This window comes from Ahaetulla prasina, chromosome 2 (assembly GCF_028640845.1).
Source record: "Ahaetulla prasina isolate Xishuangbanna chromosome 2, ASM2864084v1, whole genome shotgun sequence".
Taxonomy (NCBI): Eukaryota; Metazoa; Chordata; class Lepidosauria; order Squamata; family Colubridae; genus Ahaetulla; species Ahaetulla prasina.
The window spans coordinates 26,108,703-26,127,065 of NC_080540.1; the positions used below are offsets into that span (position 1 = coordinate 26,108,703).

Below are 18,363 nucleotides of genomic sequence, written 5' to 3' on the forward strand. Positions count from 1 at the left end.
CCCTCTCATCTCTATGGATTCTTTGGTGGGAAATAAGGGCTGAGCTGGTTTTGAAGCTGTTTCCGCAGGTGATGCATTGATGCTGCTTCCTCTCTTCGTGGACACGGTGATGTGAATTCAGGTGATTTTTCTGACTGATTTTTTCCCCCAATTCCAGGAGTTGGTGTGGATCCTCTGTTTTGGGAATGTTTTTATGGAACGTAAGGGGATGGCTTGTATAACAGTCACAGAATCCCAATTCACCTCTGAGTATTTTTCCGCATCCTGGACATGCTCCTTTTTCTTGGTCATCATCATTGTGCAAAGAAACGCTGATACCTGCATATTGGGAACTAGAGGATTTCCCCAGCTCCTCTTTTAACTCCTTTTCTTCAGGCCTTTCCTTTTCACTCATCCTTTCAGCAACTTCCTTTCTGGCTTTTAGAAAAGGTGTTGCCATCTCTTGGCCAGCATCCTCTATCCTGAATCCTGTTTTGGGGTGGGGGGAGGAAAGAAAGTTGATACAAACTGAGATGTGAAAGGGATTAAGTATCATTGTTGTGTCCCTTATTTGAACATTTCTAAAACTCCTACCCCCATCTTTTTTTCTTTTAGCTCTTTTTGTGATTTTTCTCTGCGCTTATCAGGTTGTGTTCAAAACATGGTGTTATGCTTCATATCTAGTTGATATAAGATATGTGCAAACCCATAACGGGAGAGATGGGAGGGACTTTGCAGCTCTTTTACTCCAACCCCCTGCATAGGTAGGAAACCCCATACTATTTCAGATAAAACAACAAAGGACTACCTTGCTATCAAACATCCTAACAATATTCTTGAAGCTACAGTGCAGAAGCTACAATGGGCCTCTGTGGCTCAGACTGCTAATGCAGTCTGTTATTAACTGTCAGCTGCTTGCAATTACTGCAGGTTCAAGTCCCACCAGGCCCAAGGTTGACTCAGCCTTCCATCCTTCATAAGGTAGGTAAAATGAAGACCCAGATTGTTGGGGGCAATAAGTTGACTTTGTATATAAATATACAAATAGAATGAAGACTATTGCTAACATAGTGTAAGCCGCCCTAAGTCTTTGGAGAAGGGCGGGATATAAATGGAAATTAAAAAAAAGAAAGAAGTGAAGGTAAAGTGAAGAGAAAGACCAGGGGAGACATGATAGCGGTGTTCCAATATTAGAGGGGTTGCCAGAGAGAGGAAGGGCTTCTCTCCCGTGTGGATTCTGTGATGGGAAGTAAGGTGTGAAGAGTAATGGAAGCTCTTTCCGCACTCCGTGCATTGAAATGGTTTTTCCCCCGTGTGGATCATCTCATGTGACTTAAGGTGACCTTTTTGACTGAAGCTCTTTCCACAGTGCAGGCATTTATAAGGTTTCTCCCCTTTATGCATCCTTTTATGTGAGGTTAGAACGCAACTTCTGGGGAACCTTTTTCCACACTCCAAGCATTCATAGGGTTTCTCCCCTGTGTGAATCCTCTTATGGCAAGTAAGTTCACCGGAGGTCCTGAAGCATTTTCCACACTCTGTGCATTTACACGGCTTCTCTCCAGTGTGGATCCTCTTATGTTTATTGAAATTGCCATTTTGGGTGAAGGTCTTTCCACACACCGTGCAATGATATGGCTTTTCCCCTGTATGGATCCTATTGTGGAAAGTGAGATGAGTTGCAGAGCGGAAGCTCTTTCCACATTCCAGGCATTTACATGAATTATTCCCAGTGGGGCTTTTTTCCCTGGAATTTGGTTCCTTGCTCCAAGGAAACCTCGTTCTACCCTCCCTGCATTGATGAACCCTCTCATCTCTATGGATTCTTTGGTGGGAAATAAGGGCTGAGCTGGTTTTGAAGCTGTTTCCGCAGGTGATGCATTGATGCTGCTTCCTCTCTTCGTGGACACGGTGATGTGAATTCAGGTGATTTTTCTGACTGATTTTTTCCCCCAATTCCAGGAGTTGGTGTGGATCCTCTGTTTTGGGAATGTTTTTATGGAACGTAAGGGGATGGCTTGTATAACAGTCACAGAATCCCAATTCACCTCTGAGTATTTTTCCGCATCCTGGACATGCTCCTTTTTCTTGGTCATCATCATTGTGCAAAGAAACGCTGATACCTGCATATTGGGAACTAGAGGATTTCCCCAGCTCCTCTTTTAACTCCTTTTCTTCAGGCCTTTCCTTTTCACTCATCCTTTCAGCAACTTCCTTTCTGGCTTTTAGAAAAGGTGTTGCCATCTCTTGGCCAGCATCCTCTATCCTGAATCCTGTTTTGGGGTGGGGGGAGGAAAGAAAGTTGATACAAACTGAGATGTGAAAGGGATTAAGTATCATTGTTGTGTCCCTTATTTGAACATTTCTAAAACTCCTACCCCCATCTTTTTTTCTTTTAGCTCTTTTTGTGATTTTTCTCTGCGCTTATCAGGTTGTGTTCAAAACATGGTGTTATGCTTCATATCTAGTTGATATAAGATATGTGCAAACCCATAACGGGAGAGATGGGAGGGACTTTGCAGCTCTTTTACTCCAACCCCCTGCATAGGTAGGAAACCCCATACTATTTCAGATAAAACAACAAAGGACTACCTTGCTATCAAACATCCTAACAATATTCTTGAAGCTACAGTGCAGAAGCTACAATGGGCCTCTGTGGCTCAGACTGCTAATGCAGTCTGTTATTAACTGTCAGCTGCTTGCAATTACTGCAGGTTCTAGTCCCACCAGACCCAAGGTTGACTCAGCCTTCCATCCTTCATAAGGTAGGTAAAATGAAGACCCAGATTGTTGGGGGCAATAAGTTGACTTTGTATATAAATATACAAATAGAATGAAGACTATTGCTAACATAGTGTAAGCCGCCCTAAGTCTTTGGAGAAGGGCGGGATATAAATGGAAATTAAAAAAAAGAAAGAAGTGAAGGTAAAGTAAAGAGAAAGACCAGGGGAGACATGATAGCGGTGTTCCAATATTAGAGGGGTTGTCAGAGAGAGGAAGGGGTCAAGCTATTTTCCAAAGCACCTGAATGCCAGAGAAGGAATAATGGATGGAAACTGACCAAGGAGAGATTCAATCTATATATAAGAAGAAATTTTCTGACAGAGAGAAGAGTCAATCAGTGGAACAGAAGTTGCCTTTGGATGTTGTGGGAGCTTCATCACTGGAGGCTTTCAAGAAGAGATTAGATTTGCCATTTGTCGGAAATGGTGTAGGCGGGGTTTCCTGCTTCCCTTCCAACTCTGTTTAACTCTAATTTGCTTTCTAAATGCACACTGCCACAAGATTTTCTCCAGTGGGGATATAAAAACAAGGAAATAAAAAAAATGAAAAGGAATTCATGTAGGAAAGAAACTGGGGCAAATTCAATCCTGAGGATTAAAGGGCATCAGAAGGACCTTTTCTCTCTTCTGAGGTGAATCCTCCTGAGTGACTCCCCCTCCCCTAATAATGGCGCCAAGGAGGGACCATCCCCCTTTCTCTCCTACCTGGTCATTTAGGAACAAAGAGCCTTCAACTGCATTGGAAGTGGAGCTAGGAGAAAAAGCCTGATCTGAGGTTTGCAGGTGTCCAATTTCCCCTCCGCCAAATTATCTCCCTGGTGTCCAGTGGGACCATCCCAGTCAAAGGGCTGTCCGGTTTATTTTTGAAAGCCTCCAGCGATTTTGGGGCAGCCGCAACTCCAAGAAGCAAGCTAGTCCAGGAGAAAGTATTTATTTTATTTATTTATTATTTATTTATTTATTTATTTATTTTGTCACAACAGTATATATAAGCATAAGCATGAAAGTAACCATATAATATATAAGCATATATATATATACATAAGATAAGCATGCAATAACTATATCAATTGGATATAATGAAAGAAAACAATAGGACAGGAACGGTAGGCACGTTGGTGCTCTTATGCACGCCCCTTACGGACCTCTTAGGTCAATAGTAGACAGTTTTTGGTTGAAGCTTTGGGGATTTTGAGAAGAGACTTGAGAAAAAAGTTGACTGCAGGAACAACCTTATGGGAGACCCCGAAAAAAGCAGCATCGAAAAGTCAAGAACTTTTTCCACTCTCACCCAGAACTACCCCAAGGGAAAGGAAGGTGGAAGCTCCTTACCATTCCTTGCCTGTAGGCTCTGCGCCTCGCCCGGACTCCGTTCCCCGAGAGAGAGGCGCGCAGGGCAGGATCCGCGCAACGCCTTTCTCGCAGCTCCGCCAGCGCCGCTGCCTTTCCCAGCACAGCCCGTAAGCTGCACTTCCCTCCTTCCGGACCCACCGAGAGCGGTTTAAAGTGCGAAGAGAGATTGCTTCTCCCTATAGAGGCCCCTCCCTCTCGCCTTCTCCTCCTCCCGGTTCTCCGAGATCCCATAGAGCAGAGATCTTCAAACTTGGCAGCTTTAAGACTTATGGACTTCAACTCCCAGAATACCTCAGCCGGCTGGCTGAGGAATTCTGGGACTTGAAGTCCACAAGTCTTAAAGTTGCCAAGTTCGGAGACCCCTGATCTAAACAACAACTGTGCATAAATAGGGATTAGAGTTTAGAATAGAATAGGATAGGATAGGATAGGATAGGATAGGATACAAAATACTATATATATATAGTATACAAAATGGATGAAGACTATTGCCTGACATAGTGTAAGCCGCCCTGAGTCTTCGGAGAAGGGCGGGATATAAATGCAAATAAAATAAATAAATAAATAAATAAATAAATAGGATAGGATAGGATAGAATAAAATTTTTGGCATACTTGAATCAGTTTTTTAAGGGTTGTTTTAATTATGATGTATGTTTCTGTTTGTATTTTATTTGCCTGTTCACCGCCCTGAGTCCTTCGGGAGAAGAGCGGTATACAAATTAAAGCATTATTATTATTATTATTATTATTATTATTATTATTATTATTATTATTATTATTATTATTATTATTATTAGAATAGAATGCTTTATTGACCAAGTGTAATTGGTCTCTCAGTTTGTATTCCAACTCAGTCAGCTCAAACTGCCCAAGGAGCTGCTGATTCAGTTCTACAGAGGAATTATTGAGTCTGTCATCTGCACCTCTATGACTGTCTGGTTCGGTTCTGCAACCCAACAAGAAAGACACAGACTTCAGAGGATAATTAGAACTGCAGAAAAAATAATTGCTACCAACTTGCCTTCCATTGAAGACCTGTATACCGCACGAATCAAGAAGAGGGCCGTGAAAATATTTGCAGTTCACTCGCATCCTGGACATAAACTGTTTCAACTCCTACCCTCAAAACGACGCTATAGAGCACTGCACAACAACTAGACACAAGAACAGTTTTTTCCCGAAGGCCATCACTCTGCTAAACAAATAATTCCCTCAACACTGTCAAACTATTTACTAAATCTGCACTACTATTAATCTTCTCATAGTTCCCATCACCAATCTCTTTCCACTTATGACTGTATGACTGTAACTTTGTTGCTGGCTATCCTTATGATTTATATTGATATATTGACCATCAATTGTGTTGTAAATGTTGTACCTTGATGAACGTATCTTTTCTTTTATGTACACTGAGAGCATATGCACCAAGACAAATTCCTTGTGTTGCTAAATTCCTACATGTCCAATCACACTTGGCCAATAAAAAATTCTATTCTATTCTAAGGAAAGGAGCCGACACCATTTTTTTCCCTCTGACAGTATTGGAGAGAGCAGAGTTGAAAATAGAATAAGAGCTGGAAGGGATCTTGGAGGTCTTCTAATCCAGGGGTCTCCAACCTTGGTCCCTTTAAGACTTGTGGACTTCGAGTCCCAGAGTTCCTCAGCCAGCACTCTAGATGAGGGTTCTCCAACCTTGGTCCCTTTAAGACTTGTGGACTTCAACTCCCAGAGTCCCTCAGCCAGCAAAGCTGGCTGAGGAACTCTGGGAGTCGAAGTCCACAAGTCTTAAAGGGACCAAGGTTGGAGAACCCTGTGCCCTGCTCTGACAGGAGACCCTGGACATTTCAGACAAGCGGCTGTCCAAATCAAAACTCAAGATTTCATAGTCTCCGGAGACATTATTCATTGGCAGATTAATATATATTTGAAGCCGCAGGGAGGCGGAACCAAACTCCTCCCCGCGAGCCCCATTGGTGCAGAACAGACTGGCAGGCGGAGCCTCGCCCTCAGACCTCAAAGGTTCCGGACATCCTCCACCTCTCCAGGTACTCCCAGCGTTAAAGGGAGCGAGTGCTTCTCCCTAGAAAGGCCCTCCTCCTGAGGAGCGGGTGGCCCTTCCGCCCCTCACCTTCGCTGTCCAGGCGGATTCCCCTCAGGGCATGTCTCTTTGGGGCATCTCGAGATGAGAACCTTCGGGAAAAGAACCGTTGGAAGGGGCGGGGCTAAGAGTTCACGCGTCTCTGAGGAAAAACTGAGGGAGGAAAGACGCTCTCTTTTACTAAAGCCCTACTTCTAACAAGGGTGGTTGCCCAGAGGGATTCCGCCTTTTCCAGGGGAGGGCTTCCCAGCTAGAAGATGCTAATGCTTTTCTTTTTTAAGGAACAGCCCCTGATTTGGGATGATAAAAGCGACTGCGGGACATAGGGAGAAGCTGTGGGGGGGGGGGGAAGAGAAGCTGTGGGAGAGCAAAAAAAATAAAATAAATGGTGGTCCTGAAGGGGAAAAAAACCGCCAATACCATTTGAATTCTCAAGGAAGCATATGAATTTAAAATAAACAAATAAACAAATAAATAAATAAATATTGGCCAAAGACGTCAGGCACTAGAAAAAATTTACCTCATATAGAGATGGAGGAGGCTGCCTTCAACAACCTCCTTTGTTGAAGGTACTAACTTGACCAACAGCCCCTGATCTGAGGTGATCCAAGATGGTGGCTATCACACCTCTGTCACTTTGCTAACTGTATTTTGAGTTGTAATCCCTTCCTATGAACTCTGGCTTTTCCTCAATAAATGGACTATATTTAATTGGCAAGAATGAAATTAAGTCTTTCACATGCTATACACTCAAGAAAAAATATGACCAAGAGGACCAGAATGAGGTGCCAGTTAAGAACAAAGATGAAGTGTATAATAAAATATTAATATGGTAAGTAAATGAATTTTAAATATTTCATATTTCTCAACTCTTTGTCTCTTTCTAGTGATGGGAAATCTCTGCTAGCTGTTACTACTGGTGACCATATATGTACTTTTGTGCAGAGGAAATTTTAGCAGTCAAAAACATTCTTGCAGTACTGTACTGTACTGCCTCTCCTCACCATAACACTTAAGAGTCATACTTTTTCTCCTCCCTGCCCCCTGTACAGGATATTATTTTGTATTTTGGCTGGCGATCTCTTCAGAGGGAAAAATTAAGTAGAAAAAGCTCCACTTAGCTTAGCCGCGAGCTTAAAACCTATTTATTCATCTGCGCTGGACTGGGTTAGTGTTTTAATGGGTTTTAATGGGTTTTTAGTTCCAAATTTTAATCCTGGCCAATTTTAATAAGTTTTTTAATTGTATTTTTAATTTGTATTTATAGTATTGTATTTTTATTTGGCTGTGAACCGCCCTGAGTCCTTCGGGAGAAGGGCGGTATACAAATGTAAATAATAAATAAATAAATAAATAAAGCACACAAGCAAAAAGCAAAGGAAAATCCATAGTCTTGGATCTGAAAAGGAAGATCCTCAAAGGATCTAACAAGGGAAAAAAGGTGAATATTACAGTGCAAGAAGAAGGGCTGACCCATTCCACCATCTTCACTATTCTGAAGGAATAACAATGTATAAAAATGCAACTATTAGACATACTGTAAAAAAAAAGTGCAGCATAGTTTATATGTACATAATATCGACAGTTTCATTATCCTGCACTCACATCACTCTTACACAGTTTGTGGAAATACTGTGTCATAGAGCAAGAAAATTTGAGAACCTTTGAATTAGAGTACAATAACTTAATCCAGACATTAATCCAGACGCCGGAGAAGACGCCTAGAGAGTACCTGGAGGTCCAGCCGTTCCGAGGCTGATCGGACACTAGTTAGGTCTTTTTCGAAGACCTACCTAGTGGCACTGAGGGAGGTGAAACGTTCTTACGTTTCCACCCTCATTGCGTCGGCAGATAACCGCCCGGCCGCCCTGTTTCGGGTGACCCGCTCTCTCCTTCATCAGGAGGGGCGGGATGACCCCTTGCAGGGACGTGCCGAGGAATTTAGTGGTTATCTATACAATAAAATCGTTCAGCTTCGGGATAGTTTGGACCAAAATTGCGATGATCCAAGTGAGATGACGGAGACGCGTCTTGTTGAGGTTGTTTGGGATGAGTTTGATTCTGTGGCTCTCGAGGACGTGGACAGGTTACTGGGGAGGTTACATGCCACTACATGTTTACTGGACCGTGTCCTTCCTGGCTGGTGCTGGCCACTCAGGAGATGACACGAGGCTGGCTCCGGGGAATTATAAATGCTTCATTGTTGGAAGGGGTTTTCCCTGCCGCCTTGAGAGAGGCAGTGGTGAGACCCCGCCTCAAGAAGCCTTCCCTGGACCCAGCTATTTTGGGAAATTATCGTCCAGTCTCCAACCTTCGCTTTGTGGCGAAGGTTGTAGAGAGTGTGGTGGCATGGCAGCTTCCCCGGTACCTGGATGAAGCTGTCTTTCTAGACCCGTTCCAGTCCGGTTTCCGGTCCAGATATAGTACGGAGACAGCTTTGGTCGCGTTGGTGGATGACCTCTGGAGGGCCAGGGATATGAGTTGTTCCTCTGCCCTGGTCCTATTAGATCTCTCAGCGGCTTTTGATACCATCGACCATGGTATCTTACTGCACCGGTTGGAGTGCTTGGGAGTGGGAGGTACCGTTTATTGGTGGTTCTCCTCCTATCTCTCTGACCGGTCGCAGACGGTGTTGACAGGAGGGCAGAGATCGACCGCGAGGCACCTTACTTGTGGGGTGCCTCAGGGGTCGATCCTCTCGCCTCTCCTGTTCAACATCTATATGAAGCCGTTGGGCGAGGTCATCAGTGGCTTTGGGGTGAGTTACCAGCTGTACGCTGATGATACGCAGCTGTACTTTTCCACCCCGGGCCACCCCAACGAAGCTGTCGAAGTACTGTCCCGGTGCCTGGAAGCCGTACGGGTCTGGATGGGGAGAAACAGACTCAAACTCAATCCCTCCAAGACGGAGTGGCTGTGGATGCCGGCACCCCGGTACCGACCAAGTCATTGGCCCCAACGGAAAGGGTGCGCAACTTGGGTGTTCTCCTGGATGGACGGCTGTCGTTTGAAGATCATCTGGCGGCCGTCTCCAGGAGAGCTTTTTACCAGGTGCGCTTGGTTCGCCAGTTGCGCCCCTTCCTTGACCCGGATGCCTTATGCACGGTCATTCACGCTCTTGTCACTTCTCGTTTGGATTATTGCAATGCTCTCTACATGGGGCTACCCTTGAAGTGCACTCGGAGGCTTCAGTTAGTTCAGAATGCAGCTGCGCGGGTGATTGAGGGAGCCACACGCTGCTCCCGTGTAACACCACTCCTGCGCAGTCTGCACTGGCTACCTGTGGTCTTTCGGGTGCGCTTTAAGGTTTTGGTTACCACCTTTAAAGCGCTCCATGGCTTAGGGCCCGAGTACTTACGGGACCGCCTGCTGTTACCTTATGCCTCCCACCGACCCGTACGCTCACACAGAGAGGGTCTTCTCAGAGTGCCGTCCGCCAAGCAATGTCAGCTGGCGGCCCCCAGGAGAAGGGCCTTCTCTGTTGGAGCACCTACCCTCTGGAATGAACTTCCTCCTGGTTTACGTCAATTACCTGACCTTCGGACCTTTCGCCGTGAATTGAAACGCATTTATTTATTCAAGCGGGACTGGCCTAAATCTTTTAAACTTTTTAAAATTCTAAATATTTTTAATTGGGGTATTATTTATGAATTTTATGGGTTTTAAATTTGATGGTTTTAAATTTTCGGCCATTTATGGAATATGTTATTTTAAGTCTCTGTTTTAATTTGTATATTGTATTGTTTTATAATCTGGCTGAGTCCTTCGGGAGAAGAGCGGTATAAAAATCTAAATAAATAAATAAATAAATAAATAAATTGAGCATAGATCTTCTTAGGCTAACCAGGGATTCTGTGCAACAGAAGGCACCCCATATCAATTCCAACTTATAATTAAAATAATGTTGAAATGTATTTACACCTATGGCTGTAGCCATTTGTACCTTTTGCCCATCCACAATCGGCACAGATGTCTGTTCCCAACAATGTAAGTTGGCATCCTCAACCCAATATATTAGGAAGGAATAGAATAGGGATAGGAACAGAATAGAATGAGTTGGAAGGGATCTTGGAGGTCTTCTAGCCCAACCCCCTGCTTAGGCAGGAAACCCAAATGGTTGTCCAATCTCCTCTTTAAAATTTCCAGTGTTAGAAAATTCAAAATTTCTGGAGGCAAGTTGTTCCACTGGCTAATTTTTCCGTCAGGAAATTTCTTCTTGGTTCTAGGTTGCTTCTCTCCTTTATTAGTTTCAATTCCTAATCAGCACAGATGTCTGTTCCCAACAATGTAAGTTGGCATCCTCAACCCAATTCACAGGTAAATTTTAGGAAGGAAAAAAAACCTTACTTTCCATTTGGTAATGGTTTAATAAAACCTGGGTATTTCCAATATTCACTGCATGTTTATATTTGGGACATATGCTTAGTTACATTCCATTAAGGCAAGCTATATTATATCTATTACACAGACAACATTTTGGCCTCCCTCTTATAGTAACTTGAAGCTCTTCCAAAGGTGTCCTATAAATTCCTTCATTTGGCTGACCATTTTATTCCTTCTCTTTCCCTTCCTTCGCTCTTAACTCATTTTTTACTAATCTTAATCCACTACCTATCCATTTTGACGTTGTGACCAGAAATGGAACCACTGAAGTTCTTTTCACACTACAGATATGTATATGGCCACTCTTCCAAGTGGCTACTTTTATGAGTTCACTCTTCTGAATGAAGCTCCTTTAGTATTATGCAAATAGGCAAACAAGAGGCACCGAAGCACTTTTATAACTTTGAGACATTCACGAGGTTTCTCCAATGAGTAAATTCTTTTGCAAGAAAAATAAGCAAAATATTTCAAATACAGCTCTTTCCAGGTTTGATACATTTCATGGCTTCTACAGTGAGTGAATCTTTCTATGGATAATACGTGACTGATTCTAACTAATTACTTTTTTTAAATTCAACTCATTTATGTGGCTTCTCACCTGTGTGTATCCTCCTATGGTAATTAAGAGCACTGCTATGTGTATAGCACTTTCCACACTCCATACATTTATATGGTTTCTCTCCCGAGTGCATTCTTCTATGGCTATTAAGGGAACTGTTTTGACTAAAGCACTTTCCACACTCACCGCACTGATAGGGCTTTTCACCTGTGTGGGTCCGCTTATGGGAACTAAGATCACTGGTGGTCCTACAGCCCTTTCCACACACCAGACATTTATAGGGTTTTTCCCCAGTGTGGATCCTTTCATGGGAAGCAAGTTCTTGAGGATCACTGAAGCTCTTTTCGCATGCCGTGCATTTGTATGGTTTCTCTCCAGTGTGGATTCTGTAATGTATTATGAAAGTTCTTTTTTGACTGAAGCTTTTTCCACATTCCTTGCATTCAAATGGTTTCTCTCCAGAGTGCATCCTTTTGTGGCGGACGAGGGCCCCTGAGTCGGTGAAGCATTTGACACATTCGGTGCACTTATAGGGCTTTTCCCCTGTGTGGATCCTTTTATGGATATTAAGGTGACTTGTTTGACTGAAGCACTTCCCACATTCAGAGCATTGATAGGGTTTCTCTCCAGTGTGGATACTTCTATGAGAAGTTAGGTGGCTGGATTTACGGAAGCTCTTTCCACACTCCAGGCATTTGTACGGTTTCTCCCCTGTGTGGGTCCGTTCGTGGGCATGAAAGCCACCAGAACTGGCAAAGCGCTTTCCACACTGGAAACATTGAAAGGGCTTCTCCCCTGTGTGGATTCTGTGATGGGAAGTAAGATTTCTGGAGGAATGGAAGCTCTTTCCACACTCCATGCATTGAAATGGTTTTTCTCCAGTGTGGATCATCTCGTGTAACTTAAGGTGAACTTTTTGACTGAAGCTCTTTCCACAGTGCAGGCATTTATACGGTTTCTCCCCTTTATGTATCCTCTTATGTATGGTTAGAGTGCAGTTTCTGTTAAAGCTTTTTCCACATTCCAAGCATTCATAGGGTTTCTCCCCTGTGTGAATCCTTTTATGCTGAGTAAGGGCACCTGGGGCCTTGAAACATTTTCCACACTCTGTGCATTTATACGGCTTCTCTCCGGTGTGGACCCTCTTATGTAAATTGAAATTGCCATTTTGAGTGAAGCTCTTTCCACATACTGTGCAATGATATGGCTTTTCCCCTGTATGGATCCTATTGTGGAAAGTGAGGTGAGTTGCAGAGCGGAAGCTCTTTCCACATTCCAGGCATTTACATGAATTATTCCCAGTGGGGCTTTTTTCCCTGGAATTTGGTTCCTTGCTCCAAGGAAACCTTGTTCTACCCTCCCTGCATTGATAAACCCTCTCCTCTCTATGGATTCTTTGATGGGAAATAAGGGCTGAGCTGGTTTTGAAGCTCTTTCCACAGGTGATGCATTGATCCTGCTTCCTCTCTTCGTGGACACTCTGATGTGAATTCAGGTGATTTTTCTGACTGATGTTTTCCCCAAATTCCAGGTGTTGGTATGGATCCTCTGTTTTGGGAATGTTTTTATGGAATGTAAGGGGATGGCTTGTATAACAGTCACAGAATCCCAATTCACCTCTGAGTATTTTTCCGCATCCTGGACATGCTCCTTTTTCTTGGTCATCATCATTGTGCGAGAAAACGCTGATATCTGCATATTGGGAACTAGAGTATTTCCCCAGCTCCTCCATTAACTCCTTTTCTTCAGGCCTTTCCTTTTCACTCATCCTTTCAGCAACTTCCTTTTTGGCTGTTAGAAAAGGTGTTGCCATCTCTTGGCCAGCATCCACTATCTTGAATCCATCACCTACTTGGGGGAAGAAAAAAACAACAAAGTTGATACAAAGTGTGAAAGGGATTAAGCATCATTGTTGGATTTCTTATTTGAACATTAGTAAAACTCCCATCACTATCACTTTTTTTCTTTTAGCTCTTTTTGTGATTCTTCTCAGAAGGGTGGGGTCCCATCAGCTCTGCTGCTCTTTCAGGTTCAGTTCCAAGGATACAGGATGGACTCTTTTTTTTTTTTTTGCATTTATATCCCGCCCTTCTCCGAAGACTCAGGGCAGCTTACACTATGTAAAGCAATAGTCTTCATCCATTTGTATATTATATACAAAGTCAACTTATTGCCCCCAACAATCTGGGTCCTCATTTTACCTACCTTATAAAGGATGGAAGGCTGAGTCAACCTTGGGCCTGGTGGGACTTGAACCTGCAGTAATTGCAAGCAGCTGCTGTTAATAACAGACTGTCTTACCAGCCTGAGCCACCAGGTTTAAAATTGGTTTAAAATTGGACAGTGAGAGGTTTAAAATTGGACAATGAGAGAGGACCGGTTCACTGAATTTATATCTGAGAGAGTGGAAGTACTGATTTATGTCATGAAATTTTGCCTTCTCTGCTTGAGGAAGTTTTCCCTTGAAAATATCAGTTTTCATTCTCCCTTAACAGAGCCAAAGGAAGGTTTCCATGAAAATAGTGGTGGTTGGGGGAACCATCAGAATGGAAAGTCTCATCTCTGGAAATTCCAACTATCAAACAGTCCACTTCCCTAGCAGTAACAGCCTTGTGATAAACCCTGTGTACCACTGGGCCTCTTAAGTGCCATCGTTATAAGCAGCTGGATCGTTTGTTATTTTTGGCTTGGTGCCTTGGTGGCATTCTGCATCAAAGGTTAGGAAATAAGAAGGGGACATGGTGTGGGTGCGGGACGCCAAATTTGCAATCAACCTGTGTGTATAGGTGATGGGAAATAGGGGAGGGGGAAATAACAGCTGACAAAGAACAGCACTCAAAGCCATGGACCCTGAGTAAGAAGGTGGATTGCCCCAAACATCTCAGCATTCTCAAAACACTTATGTGGATCCTTATTGGCTGAAGACAGACTGTTCATGGTGGTGGGGGAGGACTGGGATGAGAGGAAACCTTTTGTATATTTTGAGTGCGGGAAATTTAGTTCTTGCCTGACTCTACTGCAACCAACATCTTTCAGTAAAAGAACCTATCGCTTCAATTAAATGGAATCGAGGGTATTTGTTTCGTAAGTGATCGGACTGGTGCATGTCTGACATTAGCAAAATGAAAGCAACTCCTAAGACTATCTACAAAGCGAAACAGACAGTATCAAAACCTGACTGGATAAGAAACTGCATGGGAGAAGACCTCTCTCCTCCTCCTGGTGGCAGTGTGAAGAGTTTAGCCCACTTCACAAACAGCGTTGAAGTAACAATGCAGTTAAGTCTCTCAACTGTACACAATGACCAGACTAGCATTTCATCTTAGAAACAGGGAAACTGCTCACTTCCAACATATTTTCCCTCTATACGGCCCAATAATGGGATGGACCTTGGATTGGAGGTTTCAGCTCTTCCTGGAAGGTAGCCACCTCAGAAAGGACAGGCAGAATCCTGTGACCTTTTAACCAATGCCAAATATTGTTCCTCAACACAGAGCTTGCAGAACTGTCTGAAGATTTTGGAAGAGGTTCCCCAGAAAATACTGTGAGATGCCATCTATCTGAGGATGACATGCAAATTTATGTGGCTTCCTAGCTAATTAACAGGCAGCTCCTTGTGAAAGAGATTTCTCATTTTGCACAATATTGGAGGCTTCTTCAATAGATCAGACTGGCACTTTGAGGAGGGGAGAATCTTACTGAGTTGGAAGCTCAACTGCTGCTAATCCTCCCCTACAAACAACGGAGGTTCCAGAAGATGACAACAAGCCATTACAGGTACTCCTTGAATCGCAAGTGACCCTTCAAAGTTACAGTACTGAAAAAAGTGATGACCATTAGTCGAACTTACGACTTTTGTAGCATCCCCGTGGTCATGTGATCAAAAGTCAAATGTTTGGCAACTGGTTCATATCTATGGTGTCCTAAGATCATGTGATCCCTTTTTGCGACCTTATAACAAGCAAAATAAATGGAGAAGCCAGATTCACTGACCAACCGGGTTATTAACTTATCAATTGATGATTCATTTAACAGCTGTGGCAAGAGAAGTCATAAAATGGGGCAAAACCTACTTAACAAGTGACTCACTTAACAGAAATTTGGGGTTCAATTGTGGTCATAGGTCGAGAACTACCTGTATAATACCTACCAGTAGGAAAAAAAAAACCCAGCAAAGGACTAACTTGCTATCAAATGTCCAAATGATATTCTTGAACCTACAATGCAGAAGGGTGATTCTATCCTATTTCTGTGGTAACCAAGGAATCAGTTTATCTGAATACCTTGCAGCCACAGCAACATTACATAGAAGCTGTTGACACTGGGTGAGAAGAAAACTGATAGGTGTGGAAAACCCTGACTGGACTCAGAGGCAGCTCTCTCTGTCATGAATGTATGCATTAAAGCACAGCATAGTTTGACTCTAGATGTCTCAAGCAGATCCCACCCCGTATCCCAGGGAATTGTGCTGAGTGTTCATCCCCCCACCCCCCCACCCCCGGTCAGATAATCGGGGAAGAAAACAAAAAACAAAAACTTTTTTTTTTACAGGAAGGAGTTGCCCTTTGGAACAGTCTACACTACAGGCAAGGAACGATTCCTTTTCAAATACACACTACCACAACACTTTGGTGTCAGAATAGAAGCACCTACAACATCTGGTGGCAAGCTGTTCCACTGGTTAGTTGTCCTGACTGTTAGGAAGTTTCTCCTTAATTCTAGGTTGCTTCTCTCTTTGATTAATGAAGCAATCAATCTTTCTTGAGTGGTGATATTAAAACAAGTAAATCAAAAAAATGAAGAGGAACTCGTGAATCAAACATGGGCAAATTCAATCCTGAGGACTAAAGGGCATCAGAAGGACCCTGACTCAGGACAAGAAGAAAAAGCCTTCAATTGCCTTCGTAGTAGAAGGTTTGTTTTTACTAAAGCCAAGGGGTTACATGATAAGAGAAAGCCAGATCTTAGATATTACTGCCCACTAACTTACCCCTCTGCCAAGCTTCTCCCCCTCATTATCCCATTGGTGTCCTATTGCAGGGGTCTCCAGCCTTGACAACTTTAAGACTTGTGGACTTCAACTCCCAGAGTTGGAATTGAGTAAGCACCATCTCTCATATCTCCCCTGGATCTTTCTTGATTTCGCATGACTTGACAGAAGTACCACTTGACACAAACCCCATACCTAGGCTTCTGTTGACTCCCACGTTCACACAACCTCATCAGTCTCAGTAACCCAGATAGGCTGTTCTCTGGCCAGGAGGGACTCAGTGCCTGACAATCCTCCAGTCCAGGGGTCTCCAGCCTTGGCAACTTTTAAGACTTGCTGTTGCTGGCTGAGGAATTCTGGAAGTTGAAGTCCACAAGTCTTAAAGTTGCCAAGGTTGGAGACCCCTGTCCTATTGGATTGAAACAAATTGTTTTGGTAAAAGTTCTGATGCTTATTGGACATGGCCATTGTCTGCATTCCATTCCTATGATTGTGGCCTTGAGGTCAGCTGGCTAATGCCTTTGATAGGCATCCAGAATGGTTTCCTTTCTGGACTCCCTCCCCCCCAGGGTTCATGACAATCTGGCATCAGCAAAGCAACAATACGGGATGTCTGCTCAGAATTGTAAACCTAATCTTGCATAGCTTCTTTTCCAAAAACACTACACTACTAACCAGAGCATATAAAACATTTGCTAGACCAATTCTAGAATACAGCTCACCTGTTTGGAACCCTCACCATATCTCTGACATCAATACAATTGAACGTGTCCAGAAATATTTTACAAGAAGAGTTCTCCATTCCTCTAAACAACAAAATACCTTATCCCACTAGACTTGAAATCCTGGGCTTGGAAAACTTGGAACTCCGTCGCCTTTGACAAGACCTAAGTTTAACTCATAGAATAATCTATTGTAATGTCCTTTCTGTCAAAGACTACTTCAGCTTTAATTGCAATAATACAAGAGCAACCAATAGATTTAAACTTAATGTCAACTGCTTTAATCTAGATTGCAGAAAATATGACTTCTGTAGCAGAATCATCAGTGCTTGGAATACTTTACCTGACTCTGTGGTCTCTTCCCATAATCCTAAAAGCTTTAACCAAAAACTTTCTACTATTGACCTCACCCCATTCCTAAGAGGATCATAAGGGGCGTGCATAAGCGCACAAACGTGCCTACCGTTCCTGTCCTATTGTTTTTCTTTTCTTCTATACCTTTATATACTATATAACCTTTCTGTATGATAGTTACATATATTGTTGTGACAAAATAAATAAATAAATAAAAATAAAAAATTCCTCCGGGGAATTTAGCAGCCATTTAAATCAAAGTCTTCTGGACCGGACACAGCACCAGAGAAAATTCCATGCAAAATTATCAGAACGTAGAATCCTAGGCCTGGAAGGAACCTCCGAGATCTTCTAGTCCAACCCTCTCCTCAAGGCAGGAGACCATATACCATCCCAGTCAAATGGCTGTCCGGTCTATTTTTGAAAGCCTTCCAGTGATTGGGGTAGCCGCAACTCCGAGAGGCAAGCTAGTCCAGGAGAAAGCGTTGACTGCAGGAACAATCTTATGGGAGACCCAAAAAACAGCATCTAAAAGTCAAGAACTTTCCCCTCTCACCCAGAACTACCCGAAAGGAAAGGAAAGTGGAAGCTCCTTACCTCCTCGGGCGCAGGGAAAGGTGGATCTGTCTGCCCTTCGGCCGGGCTCCGTTCCGCAAGACAGGCGCGCAGGGCAGGATCCGCGCAACGCTTTTCTCGCAGCTCCTCCAGCGCCGCTGCCTTCCCAGCACAGCCTGTAAACTGCACTTCCCTCCCTCCACGGAAGGACCCACCGCCAGCGATTTAATGTGGAAAGCAGAGAATGGTTCTCCCTATAGAGACCCCTCCCGCTTCCCGGCCTTCCGAAATCCTATGGACGCCTTCCAGCTGACCTGGAAGTTCTTGGCGAGAGGGCACCGCTGGGAGGATCCTGTTTTAATCCTGGGAAACAAATGGAAGCAGACGCCCAAGGTCTGCTCGGGAGGAATTAGGGGGTTAAGAGCTTCAGGGAGTCAAGTTTGCACTTGTCCCGATCTTCCCACGCGAAAGAGACTATAATCACTTTCCCAGCGGAAACGTTTCTTCGAAAAGAAGCAGGTTATAAAAACCCCTCTCGCTTTCCCTTGCTGTGGCCGTCTCTTGTTTCAATAACACAAGTTATCC

The 18,363-nt window shown here is 43.6% G+C and overlaps 3 protein-coding genes across 6 annotated transcripts in view; all 3 read right to left on the bottom strand.

Annotated features, from left to right (window-relative positions):
• The window catches only part of LOC131193413 (zinc finger protein 208-like), a 47,141-nt gene extending 46,004 nt beyond the window's left edge, over nt 1-1,137 (bottom strand). Inside the window, 1 exon segment of the mRNA XM_058173527.1 lies at nt 15-1,137. Coding sequence (XP_058029510.1) covers nt 15-535 — 521 coding nt within the window. The 5' untranslated portion in view covers nt 536-1,137.
• On the bottom strand, nt 654-18,354 carry LOC131190439 (zinc finger protein 664-like). Its single transcript, XM_058167762.1, has 3 exons — nt 17,821-18,354; nt 1,183-2,252; nt 654-659 (listed from the first exon to the last, which is right to left on the bottom strand). Exons 2-3 carry the CDS (start codon nt 2,221-2,223, stop codon nt 654-656), a joined length of 1,047 nt encoding a protein of 348 aa, XP_058023745.1. The 5' UTR covers nt 2,224-2,252; nt 17,821-18,354.
• Nucleotides 10,161-18,363, bottom strand: part of LOC131193435 (zinc finger protein 345-like) — a 33,623-nt gene continuing 25,420 nt past the window's right edge. For 3 of the 4 annotated variants that reach the window (XM_058173586.1, XM_058173587.1, XM_058173588.1), the window contains exon 3: nt 10,161-13,008. In XM_058173586.1, coding sequence (XP_058029569.1) covers nt 11,177-13,008 — 1,832 coding nt within the window. In that variant the 3' untranslated portion in view covers nt 10,161-11,176. The remainder of the gene's footprint in view (nt 13,009-18,363) is intronic. The other variant, XM_058173589.1, reaches the window with a different exon arrangement.